The sequence below is a fragment of the Haliaeetus leucocephalus genome, unplaced genomic scaffold, assembly GCF_000737465.1.
Source record: "Haliaeetus leucocephalus isolate CR32 unplaced genomic scaffold, Haliaeetus_leucocephalus-4.0 Scaffold545, whole genome shotgun sequence".
NCBI lineage: Eukaryota > Metazoa > Chordata > Aves > Accipitriformes > Accipitridae > Haliaeetus > Haliaeetus leucocephalus.
In genome coordinates, this window is record NW_010972981.1 from 5,526,306 (window position 1) to 5,539,592 (window position 13,287).

At 40.3% G+C, this 13,287-nt stretch overlaps 1 protein-coding gene across 1 annotated transcript in view; it reads right to left on the reverse strand.

Annotated features, from left to right (window-relative positions):
- The window catches only part of SEL1L3 (sel-1 suppressor of lin-12-like 3 (C. elegans)), a 31,498-nt gene extending 22,296 nt beyond the window's left edge, over positions 1-9,202 (reverse strand). Inside the window, exons 1-5 of the mRNA XM_010576870.1 lie at positions 8,699-9,202; positions 7,018-7,144; positions 4,043-4,164; positions 2,530-2,645; positions 880-935 (exon numbers count right to left, since the gene is read on the reverse strand). Coding sequence (XP_010575172.1) covers positions 880-935; positions 2,530-2,645; positions 4,043-4,164; positions 7,018-7,144; positions 8,699-9,197 — 920 coding nt within the window. The 5' untranslated portion in view covers positions 9,198-9,202. The remainder of the gene's footprint in view (positions 1-879; positions 936-2,529; positions 2,646-4,042; positions 4,165-7,017; positions 7,145-8,698) is intronic.
- Positions 9,203-13,287: the final 4,085 nt, after the last annotated feature.

The window sequence follows — 13,287 nt, forward strand, 5'->3', positions numbered from 1 at the left end:
CCAGTATCTTTTTCTTTTCTCATCTGCTTACTCTCAAAATCTACTCTGCAATTTAGTGTGATAAATTCTGGAGTAAATTTAACAAAACCCTTGTCTGCAAACGTATTAAACCAGCAGGATGTTTTATTTTTCTGACCTGCAGGTATCTTCTGGTGTTTTATGCATCATTATAGAACCTCAAAGATTTCAGTTCCACCTCTCCCTTGCACTTTTCTAAAATTGGCATATGAAAATTTAAGTTATCTGTCTCTTATGGTTACTATCTACAAATTTACAATTTCTGGTTTGTAAACCATAGCGGAGAAGGAACAACACTGAAGTCTGCCATGCAATTTACTGTTATAGTATCCATATTAAAAGTTTTTTATTTAATTATTTGCACAAGAAAGAGTGAATCTTAAATTACAGTGAAAGAGAACAATTAAAGATCCATTTTTAAAAATTACTCAGTTGCTTAGAATAAAGGATAGAGCAAGAATATTTTGGTAGAAATTTTGCTCTCTACCTAAGCAAAGCAGATAGCAATTTCACCTGTGAAATCCTAGCTCTCTCTCAGCAAAAGCAAAACTTCCCTTGACTTCAGTAAGGCCAAGATTTCATTTGAAGACTGATCCTAATGCCACTGACTTTCATACTCTAGTACTAAATCATGCAGCATGTTAACTCAACTAGCTCATGGCATTAACAAAACTATTCAGCTCATGCTCAATGCAAGCACAGTAATGTAAACTGTTTTTGAAAGCAGAGAGTGGATAAAGACCACAGACATTTTGAAAATCATTTGGAATCTCAGTTACAAACTTGTGCTCTCCTTCTCCCATTTTCCATATGTGAACACATACACAAATACTACTCAACAAAGGGAAAAACGCTGCTTACGTAAAAGACTGATGATGATGTCTTTTCAAATTCTTCCCAACAGTGCTTACTTCTACCTAAAAGAACACAAAATATTAATTACAATAAATAAAATATTACAAGGTACATTTATTAAGCCATTTCAACACATAGTTCAGAAGATTACAGCTGCAGCTTGTTGCATCTCCTCTGCACTAAAGAGGATAGTGTCACGTATCCGATGTATGTCAGAAGAATATAATGGAAAGCATTGACACTGGTCTGTCCTGGCCAACCATTAGCAACGAAAAATAGCAAAAATAGCACAGATGTTGCCTACTTCAGCTATCATTCCTGTGTTCTGTTACAAGACATCTGTACTTTGCTGAAGCATTTATTCTTCCAAAGTGTGAAAGGCTGTTTTGCTTTTATATAGCAGAGATGCTAAATGAAAAGAATATTGATCTCCTCAAGAAATTGCAGCTTACAGGTAAGGAATGGCCATAAAGCTAATGTAACAGGCCATGATTTTAAAAAATCTCAGTTCAGCTCCTACTGCTACAGGAGATGTACTTTCAGTAGACTTGCAGTGCCAGAATGGTTAAAGGAATTCAGATGCCCAAGAGGAAGACAAAATAAGATTTTTCTACATGTTGGTATTGTAAAAAGTTGCCTAAGGACTCACAAAACAACCCTGCAAAATTTTCTCAAGTGCCTAGGTATTTTTAGGGATTCATCTGCATCTTCAGATGCTTTTAAAATCTGGCTCTTAATTTTCTGATGCCTCAATTTCCCAACTTTCCCTAATTTATATAGTTTGTCTCAGATCATGCTGGACTAAATGTATCTAAATCAATGGAAGTGAAATAATCATAGAATCATTCAGGTTGGAAAAGACCTTTAAGATCATCGAGTGCAACTGTAAACCTAACACTGCCAAGTCCACCACTAAACCATGTCCCTAAGTGCCACAGTTGAGAAATGGAAGACTAAGCTTTTCATTATTTTCACACCCTAATATCTTAATAGCTGAAGGTTCAGACAAGAACTTGGGCATTTTCAGAGCTGCTTTTGGAAGGTTTTGTGAAAAAACAATTGTGATTTGTTAAAATGTAAATTACGTATTTAATCTACTACAGAGAGATACTGCAATATTCTTCTGTCTTTTAATGGTAGTCAATCCTATGCCACTTCATCAAATACGCAAAACTTGGGAACTGCACATGCCTCCTGTTAGCTAACACATCCAGGCAAGAGGCATGCTACTGTACAGAAGCAGAAACACTTAAATTTTCATATCAGAATAGTAAAAACACCTAAGCCTCCAAGTGCAAAGTCCCTCAGAGTTATTCACACCATGTAACTTAAAGTACCTAGATATGGTATCTATGCCAAGAGTCGTGGTTGCCTGTACAGTCAATAAAGTCTCTGGAGAGCAGCTCTGCACCAAGATAGCCACTGAATACACAGTAATTCTAGGCTCTTATCTTAAGCATCTAAGTTGATTTCCCAAAGTCAGATGGCCTGGACACCCCCAGACAATTTCTATTTTTAGATTTTTCATTCTTTTGCTATGTGAGCATGTACAAATTACAGTATTTCTCTCAGTCTCACCTATTAAGGGGTTTGTCAGAGGCATAATCAAATTAGACAAATCTCAGCCTTGATCCTGTAATTCAGTAGCACGCATACCTGTCCACCCTTAAAAGAGAGATCCAGTCGAAACCACTGCTTCAGAGGAAGGCTAAAGCTAGTTTTCACTGCAAGGTCATCTCCTCTCATGAGGTGCATCTGAATATGTACATAACCTGACAGAGCAACAAAGGAAGAAAAAGGAAATAAGCACCACAGAAATATCAACATATGGGCTTCCCTAATGTATTATTCACAGTGATCCTCTCTTCTTCATCTTCTTCATCACCAGCAGAGATCTGGGCACTTGCCAAGCCATACATCAGCTCTTGCAGAATCCCAGGGAAATGTGCTCCACATTTCAGTTACATGTCTCGCATCCTAATGTCCAGGCTCCCACATGAAACCGCAGACTCAGAAACAACTGTATGAGGGATAAACACACCTAACACAAGGCAAACAGGGAGGGTGCCAGAGTTGGTCTCAAACAACAGAAAGGAGACATGACTTGCAGCAAACAGCAGAGGGGGACAGCAGGCAATGGTATCTACTCAACACTCAAGTGCCAGCACGTGAGAGTGCCATGATCAAATACAAGATGCCTCTACCCTCCACTACTCGGACCTGCAGAAGCTAGACTCATGGTCTGAGATCTTAAGATCAGAACAGGGTATTATGATAATCTAGTCTAACACTGAAGATAAAACTGGCCCTAAAACCTCTCCAAGCAAATCTCATATCAAGCTGCTAACTTCCAGCTGAGCTGCCATTTTTGTTTGTTCTTCAAAGAAAAGCATCCAGTTTATAATGGATAGATTTAATTATCTACACTGGTTACAAGACAGAGAAAATGGAAATAGCAAAAATAACAAGAGAGGAAAAGATTAGTTGTGAAACTTGCAAAGAAGGGGAAAAAATGTAATGTCTTATGAGAAAGCCAGGTGTGCACTTTTAAAACTCTGCATACTTACTTCCTCTGTGAGCCTGCCAGCCAGCCCCCAGCTGCTGAATTTCATTCTCTATCAGAGGCTGGAGACATCTTCTGGCAGAATGTTTCTCTACTGCAAGTGTTGCTAGACTCAGACAGTGCTACCTCTTAACTCTTTTTTGAATCAGGGAAATTGACAGTGCTTCCTGAACACTGCAATATAGGCAAGACCTTGAATCATTTGGACTTTTTCTGAGGCTATTTCAAATTTTCAAGTGCTATGTATATAAGAATTGAGAACAATATTAAAACAATACTTCAGTACTAAGCACAAAGGTTGTTCATTGAGATAAGACTGTTTAATCCCAGTGTATGTTCCTGACGTGTAAGTTCAGTATATTCTCCTGACAAAGCAGACATTTTCTGAAGTTAGCCAAGACTAGATGCTACGCAATTACTTCTCAGTTTTAGCCTATTAATTTAGTAGCTACGTTCCTATTTAGACACTATAGTTAAAAAGAAGCATTTTCCAAGGGATCAGTTTCACAAAATAGGTCTGATAGTATATTTATAAATGTTATTCCTAGGCACAGATCTATAAAGACTATATTAGACCCCTTCTAGGCCGTGAATAATATCCCTTACCTTCCTCATTTAGAAATACAGCAGGAGTACTATACATTTCTTTCAGATCAATAAAATAGAGTATACCACACAGATCCTTTTCACAGTGATGGTGTAAATATAGCCAGATTGAAACGGTGAACCTGCATGAGCAAAAATAAACAAGAAAATCCAATCCTGATGAGAAATCTCCCTATATAATTTGAAAAGCAAGCATTTCACTTTAATTTAGCAAACCTGTTTCACACATGTAATCTTCAGAACAGAACACATCCTCTGCACTGAAAACCTTCAGAGCAACAGTACTTAAGACTCTTGGATCTGTGATCTCCTTTTAACCACGCACTTTTGTGGTAACAACATCAGAGGAGAGTAAGGGAGTGTTATCTGAATCAACTCCAGAATGCTGGGTCAGAGCTACTGCCAGATCCCACATCAATAGGGAACTGAAAACACGACCGAGACAACTTGGAGCCAACCTCCCACTTGCAGGCTACAGTACAAAATCCCCAAATGCATGGTCTTGCAATCTTGACTGTGGAAGCCAGTAAAAACTAAGCTCTGTCTCCTATACTAAATGCCAACTGTGCAAATGTGCTTGGGAGAAGCAGTTAAAAACGAATCCAGCCTCTGGGTAGCACAGATAGGTATGAATAGCTGTCACAGAGCTATCACAGGCTAAATAAAGGTAGAGCCTGTGCAAACTATGGAGCAGTGCAAAATAAAAACCTGAAGACCCGACAACACCATCTACTTAGAAATTTCTGCACAAAGCTGGCTGAGGCACTAAAAGCAGCATTTATACCACAGTATATAATTTTAAGGAGTTCCTCTGTGCCAGACTAAATCTGCTTCAGTGCTCTTAAACAGAAACTTGGCCACTTATTTCCATAACATTTCCATAGCAGTTAGGCCAATGCTGAACGCCTTTGAAAACCGCACCTCCAATGTACAACCCAGCAAAGCATTATGATTATTATCATCTGTGATAGTTTTCTTTTCTTAGTGACTTTCAGAAGGAGGTATGATTTGTTTTTTTTATTTCTATAATTAAGAAAAAAATGCCAGTATTTTTTTATAATACTTTAGAATTGGGTCAGCTTGCCTTATTTCTCCCTCAAGAAGTTGCTGAACATAGACTACCTTGTATCTATTTCTAAACTAAAGCAATATAGATCTGAAGGCCTGCTCTCCTGCTTCAAAATATATGCAAGGGTGGTGAAGTTTTCCCTAACAGAGTCCATACTTTAAATACCTAATAACACCATATCCTCCCAGAGATGGTATATGGGTGAGGTAGAAGGCTTTGTAAATCACAGTCACTTGTTTATTGATTGTTATGACCTACAGGCAAACGCTGTGCTTCCAGAAATACTGCTTATGTTTATATATCGCTCTTTTCATCTTTCATCTCTGGCAACATAGAAAATTTAAATGCCGTAGTCTCCATTTAATCCTTGATTGCCAGTCTGAGCACATAACTGTTCTGGACAAATGTTTTGGGACAGAGTTTGGGACAGTGCTGACTCATTTCACATCCCCCATTGCTGCAGAATGCCGTACTGCGGGAGTAGTCCCTTACAGTCCCAGCCCATCCCTGCTGCAGCAAGTCCGCTGGTAGCTACCTCAGATGACAGCTGTCTATCTCCAGACTTCTTTCCTTACAAATCACTGACTGAAGTCAAACGAGTAACTTCAGTTAGATCCATCTGCTTCTGTTGGCCTTTAGGTGCAGCGGCGAACCACCGCTCACATACAGAGAGCTGAAGGAAAACTCTTCCTCTTCTTAACAGAGCTACCCCAGGCTGTCACGCAACTGCAACACACAGGCAATGCTTTATGTTAACGTTGGAGACACCACCCGAAGGCAAGAGAGGGTGGAACTGCATGGAGCAGGTAAAGAGCTGCATAAATTCATGCCGTATATTCTCAACCAGAGCCTGAGTGCCTCAGTGCCAGAAGAAGAATGCAACCGTGCTGGTAAGCAAAGGGCAGCAGGCTGTGCAAACCAGGCTGTCACCCATCCTGAAGAGGCCAGGAGCTAAAAATTGCTCTGTACTTGTGACTTCAGAGCTACAGTTTGAGGGCTAGTAATTCGTATGCAACCTGTGCTATCTGGCAAGTCTTCCTTGGCACTCTTCTTGTGGTCACAGGCCAAACACAAACCAGCAGGCAAGTTCCAGTTCCTGCGAACATTTCCTATTTCTGTAATAACGTTGCCGGGGTAACAGCATCTGGTGGAAGAGAGATATATTTATATATCTCTCCATATACCTTCTCCTCTAAAGTTGCAAAATATGACTGAAGAGTTGTGACAGTTTTGGGAAAGGGGAGAAGAGTAGAGAAAGATGATCTTCCCAGAGTGATTCCTCTGTAACTAAAGAGTGTGCAGGGGCTAAATGGTTTTACTCCTGTCCAACTAGGAGAGTCTACACAGCGATGGTGGAAGGAAATAGTGTAAGCTCAAGCTGGAAGACTTATCTAGGCAGGGGACTCTATCACTAAGGGCATGTCAGCTGCAAAATAAACTAGAGTGTGAACTCAGAGGGAAAAAGCTGCTCCTCACTGCTTGCCCTTGCAAGAAACCCTACTCCGCACTTCGTCTGCAAACGACGTTTGAAATGCAGATCTCTTTGTAATGCAGAAAACCACAAGGTAGCTAGCTAGTCATGAGACAGCAGTCTGATCACAACAGCACATAACAGCTAACTTACCCTCCTAACTGTACCTACCCAGCTCAGTTACACCTACTATTGGTATCTCTTACACAGCACTGCACTAACATGTGCTGTAAGTATTTTTCTGAGGTTCAGCTTAATCCTCTCTAAAACTGAAATCAGAGAACAGAAGGAACTGCTGGCTAGTTTCCTTTTGAGCCTCTTCTCAAATTAGAAGGCAGTATTCCTTTAATTTGTGGTATAGCCTAAGAGTTTTAGTACATTCTACAGCCTTCAATCACCATTTATAGTCCGCTTCAACTATTTGCCTATACTTACATGGGATAATCAATCTGATGTTGTCTGACTGTCTCAAGTTCTCTGTTTTCAAATTGTTCAAATTTCTTCACGATTCCTGTTTTCTCCCCACTGGAAGCATATATAAAGTTGAGAATCTGGACACCATCTGCAAAACACAATCTTTCTTAATCTGCCAGGCAACAAGCATTGATAACTAATTAATTAGCTCACACTGGTACAGTCAAACATTTGAATCACACAACAGATTAAAAATTAACACAAACTTTCAATAAGTCCTTAAACACAAGTTCACTTGCTGTTATTAAATACATAACAGTCTTGGACCAAATAACCCATGGAAATTGAAATGGAGTCTACTTCCAGCTGGTATTAGAAGCAGGGAAAGAACAAACTAATTTAAATCTGAGATACTTAAAGAACCAGTTAGCAAGGAAGAAATCTTCATTTATGTTATTCGCTTAAATTTCATTGTATCTTTGGTTATGCTTATGTGACATTACTCCACAGCTCTTGGACTTGCTCTCCATATTCAGCTCTCCAGTTTATACTGTATGTATGGATAGATACCAATTCTGTTCCGAACTGATATGCATAATCCTGTAATAAATCTGATAAAGCTCCCCCTGCTAAGAAACAGGAAAAAGATCAAGGCCATGACGTGTCATCAGCTTTTTTAGAAAAAACCCAGAAACAAAACAAAACAAAAACCAAAAAAACCCAAACCCCAAGCAATTTGTTACAAGCTTATTTTAAAAAATAAATTTGAATGTTATTTCCTCCTATTTCTTACCATTTTCATCTATAATATAATTACATAACACATAAAATATTTCACACTGTTGTGTGAAATTCAGAAAGCCCTGAAGGAAGCAACATTGCTTCCCTGTTCATCTTCAGAGCATTTACATGCCAATGTTGTGAAAATAAATGACACAAATACCATTATGGGATTTTCTAGGAGACAACCCTTTAGAAGCAAATAACGTTTTTCCTTTTAGGTTCTGCTTTGAATATATATTGAGAACAAAAAGAATTGTCAGCAGGTAAAGGTAGAGATAGGCAGACAAAAAAAATTAGAACAGGGAAAAATTCTAGAAAGCAAAGTTGTGAGTTTCAATAATTTATACAGTCGGCAAGACACAATTTTTTATTTAAAACTATTAATTTTTAAAACAAAAGTGCTTGTCCATAATGGTTTTTGGGGAAAAAAAAGTAGTACTATAAAGTTTACTGCACTATAAAGACTAAAAAATATGTTTCTGAGTGTGTGGCCATCATCTTAAGGAGAAGTAGACTACATGTGGGAGAATTATGTATGAAAGAACTGCAGGATGGACCCTGAAATAACACAGTAAGGGACTGAACAACTCTTTCTGAAGACAAAGGAATGATGTTCACCAACCTCAGTGGGTTTTAAATAAAGTTGTTTGAATACACTCAGGAAACAGAAAGCCATGCTGCTACAAATCTCCATGCTGGCTGTGATGAAACAAGCCAGCTCTGAAGGACATGATGGCTTCGGTCATTTGCAACCCTAACCCCACAGTTATGAAGCTTACATATTGAACAATATTTGCCAAGTAAATCATTCTACATAACATTTACTATTTACTAAAGGTATGCACTTTTTAACAGCTTACCAAAGATGTTATTTGGGTCCCATTAGTTTCCTTGGGGAAAAAAGTGACATTATACCTACCACTTTCATGAGGGCACTGAGGTATCCTGTTTGCCTGGAGCATCCACAAATAGTCAGCACCCCACTGAAGACAAACTTTGTGGTCCTTATATGGGCGTTCAAAAGGTGGAACTGCTTCCAAAAAAGTGTAATTCTTGGCAACTGCATCCTGGTAGTCTTCATTCTGCTCAACATCATAGCTGCTAACTGATTTGTGACTAAGCCATGCATATAATATCACACTGTGCACTATTATTGAGTTTCTGATGATATAATCATCTCTGTAAACCATGATGCTCGGAAATTTCAAATGTACTTGTCGAGTTCTGCTAACATAAAGGTTCTTCTCATCCTTCCATCTCCTTCTATACACTGGTACACCAGTCCTGAACTCGGAGGAAGCTACTGCTTCCAAGTTGATGATACAAGGCTTAGAACATAAATACTGAACTGAAACCTCAGAATTGTTAAGAACTTTCTTTTCTAAAACGTTTAAATGAATAAAGTCCACATAATCCATGTTTTGTTCAAACTGTGGAGTAACTGCCGTTGTCCGTAATGTCTCCTTTCCAAAGGATGGCGCAAAATTCTGGAAAAAAACCCCCAAACACAAAACACGTTAACTGGAGGATCTAAATTTACATGATTTACTAAAATACTTGCAGCAATAACAGAACAATGCACAAGCAAAAGGTTTATATACCATACTTGAACTCCAAAATACCAGGATTCTTTCACACAGCAAGTAGATGCAGATTACTGGAGAGCAACCATCAAGGTTTTAAGGGTAACTCCCCTAAATCAAATTCTCAAAGTTACACATGCTTCTACAAACAAACCGTATTTACAGGGTGTATTGTATCCTTCGCCCCTTCCGCAAGTGGATTCCGGTCTAAGATACTGACTTACACGTCATGCTATTTACACATGCTCCTAGGATCGATCAGGCCTAAAGAGTATATACTAAAACGTACCGGCATTTATTCATCATGTTGTTGTTCACTAGTACTGCCGCAGCCTGATGTTTCTGTATCTTCCTGTAAAGTTAGCTAATTGTGTTACCTCTTGGGCAGGTACCTGAAGGGCAGAGCAACAACTAAGGCAGCTCACAATGGTTTCCTGAGAATGAACTAATGTTCATGAAGTATTTAGGAACTTATTATTGAAATGTTCGTATCCTGAAGACAGACTTAAAAATCTGAGGAGCAAGACCAGCAGGCAGCATTTGCTCAGCTTTTGCTCTCCACAGCTATGAACATTATAATATACTTTGAGAGTGAGTGCTTGGACATACACCAGGATTATCCTCCATGCTGAAGTTCTTGTCTCTAAGGCTTCAAACAGCTTCTTTCCTTTCTGCTCTGCAGTCAGCGTCCGGCTTGATGCACTGCCAAGGATACTGAGGATTACTCTGCTCAGCAGGCCAGCCACCAGCACGGCACTTCTGCCAGGTCCCCTGATCCGTTTAAAATATTCAGAATTGTCACTTAGGATTACCAGGGAAGCTGGTCATTAAGACTGCTTAAAATGAGAAGTTCTGTCTTGGGTGACTTCTAACTTTGCTAAGCTTAACAAATCGAACTGAAATTTATCTTGGATATCTATCTTGGATTGATGGCTTTCTCACTGTGATTCTCAAAATATTTAAAAGCTTTGGCCAAGTCATTAGTACATTTCTAATTATTGGAATTATGTGCTGTGCACCTGGAGGACAAGACCTAGCCCATGACCAATATGGGATCAGTGAAAGTCCCTAATGATAAACTATTTCGCTTTTTATTTCTTAAGAATACACTGACACTCCTTGAGAGCTACACTGAAAAAACATCAAGTCAGCAAAACCTGTGAAGGTGTAAATATTAGGAAAAGTCAGAATTTAAGTTCACCTATACTACTTCCTTGTTCCTATAGATGAGGATTTTTGATTTAACTATGTGACTAAATGCTATTTTTCCCCCGGATCCCTGCCTCCTTAAGGGCACAAAAGAGCTCTAGGGTTGCAAGTGGAACAGAACTGTGCATAGAGGACAATATTTACCACAAAATCTTGACTTTATTTAAGGTAGAAGCTGGAAGACATAACTGAATGAGGGAACTTTTGGATGAAAAAGCTGGATATTGCTAGCAGCTGGGTAATTCTAGATAACCAGATTTATTTAGTGTTCCTAGGTCTTTCTGAACTTGTCACTTAAACCACTTTCATCAAGAACAAGCGAGTGCTCCTTATCTTCTTATGTCAACAAGAGAAACTGGAAGCCAGATGTGCAGTGACGCTGAACACTCATAAACATGTGTGTGCACACCAAGATACACACTTTGAACAAATAAAATGCCATAAAAATGCGAAACACTCCACAATGTCAGTATCTAGGCTTTTTACAACAGGTAGTCTCTTCACAGTGACAGCCTTCCTCTCTGCCTCATTTCCCATTTGAGAAAATGGATATTGTAAAAATGTTACTGACGGGGCTAAGAAAGGAATAGCAATAGGAGGCTGGCGTCCATTGGAAAAGTTACCACCATATCATGTAATAACATACATGCACAAATACTGATATAAAAATTGACAAGAGAATGTTGACTTTAATACTAATTTGAGTATCTTTCAGAGCTTGACTTGGCAAAGATACCATTCTTTTACGTCTCCTACATAATTCTTCTTTGGTTATAGATACCTCTAAAAGCATTAAAAGCACATCACAGCAACCACAAATTATTCTAAGTCTCTTCTACTTGATGGTTATCATTCATATTTCTTACATATTTTTTTATCTTACAATAAAAAGTACTCGTAAACAGCTTAATCCTTGTGATACGGGGGCTGTGTCATGAGGAAGATGGTAATATATTATGAAAGCAATGCCACGTGGTTATCGCAAAATGTAGAAGTCTGCTTTGGAGTGTCTACCTGCTATTGTGGTACCACTGCGTGCTTACCACATACGCACATTTACTGTCAAAATACACACAGCCAGCTCTCAATTTTCTCAGGGGTTTATTCAATACAAATATATGGGAGCTGGCCTCCAGCAAAGATGGCCTGCGTCTGGCACAGTTTGTTAGCAAAGATGGAGCAGTGTATGAATGTGGCCATCTGACTTCCAGTGAATGGCAGAAATTTTGTGGTGGGGATCCCAAGGTTGTAAAGTCTGCAACCCAAAGCCAGTTCTGTGTAGAACAAACTCCATGATGCTCCTAGACCACTTGAGCACGATGTACCGTGACTGCTGATGCATAAGGTTAGCTTCAGCCGTGCTGGTCTTACTGCCTTTCCATTAGTACCTGTTCTGCTAAATGGCTCCCACAGAGTTACTCGAGAAACTTTTATTTGTATTCTTTGGTGCCTGGGCATTAGTTGAGACATGTGCTGAAAAAAATGCATGAAGCATGTTTGGGTCTGCTGTTATACCACACCTAACAAACCCTTCAGGAGGCTCATCCCGTAAGGAACACGGTGCAGAGACCCCTGAGCGACCCCGCACCGATGCAGCCGTGGCAGAGACTGCAGACCGTAAACTCTTCCAGACCACGGCTGAGTCTCTGTTACCACTTGGTTGCCTCTACACGGTGCTCCCCAGCGCGCTGCATGGCATGCGTATTACCTAAACGTTCCTACTCAGTGAGGAACCCTAGTTCTTCCCTCCCCATTATCTCAGACAAGGCAGAGTTAATTGTGCATCATCTCTGACTACAGAGCGCGAGGATGAAAGGATTACACAATGAGCGCGATTATGAGATTTAAATATAAGAGTTTCCCAGCACAGTAAAGAGGCCAGCTATGCTGGATTCAAAACGTTACCATAAACTAGGCAGAGTGCAACAAGAAAGACACAGAGGCTTCATTGTGTGGGGCAACCTAGCCACAAAAGCTGTATAAGTTTTTTTTCTTGATCTTTTTCTTAAAACCTGCTGAATCTGAAGGAGTTAGCCCAAGTCACCCCATCAGATGTTGGGATAAAAATCACTGTGGGAGGCCATCACAACGATTGGTAGGAAAGTGAAAATTTTCAGTAGTGTAATTACAGAAACGATGAGAAACTGCTCCTTCACTCACTGGAGTAAGATGTCAGCAGGACTCTCCCCCAGTTCACTCCCGCAGAAATTCCACATAACCCCATACAACTGCACCTGTTTGCACAAAGTCTGAAGATAACCGTAGTCCTCTACCTGCGAACGCCTGCCACGTCATGCTAGATTTTAAGAGGTGTGAAAAGGAGGCACGCCAAGTCTGCTCCCAGTCAGCACCAATATCGTACGGGCGTACAAAGACTTCAACGGGGGTTTGTGTTCAGCAGCATAAAAGAGTAAAAGTGGCTTAGCAGATGCCCCTGAAACGCAGTTGTTTCCGTAAACCGGTGCGGCACCACGGTCACACGTGCATCTGTAAGCAGACGCCAGAGGCGAACCCCCCCCCCCCCCCCCTTCTTTCAAGCCCAGAAATTTAACGCCGCCTCGGACAGAAAGCCTTCTAGCGCTTCCATTTAACGACCTGACGCTCCCCAGCTCGGAAGGCAGCGTAACCCCGGGGGCTGCAGAGGGGGGCGCCGGGCCAGGCGCACAACGGGCGGGCTGCCTCCGAGAGGCGGCCGCGGCCCCCCCGCGCACCCCCC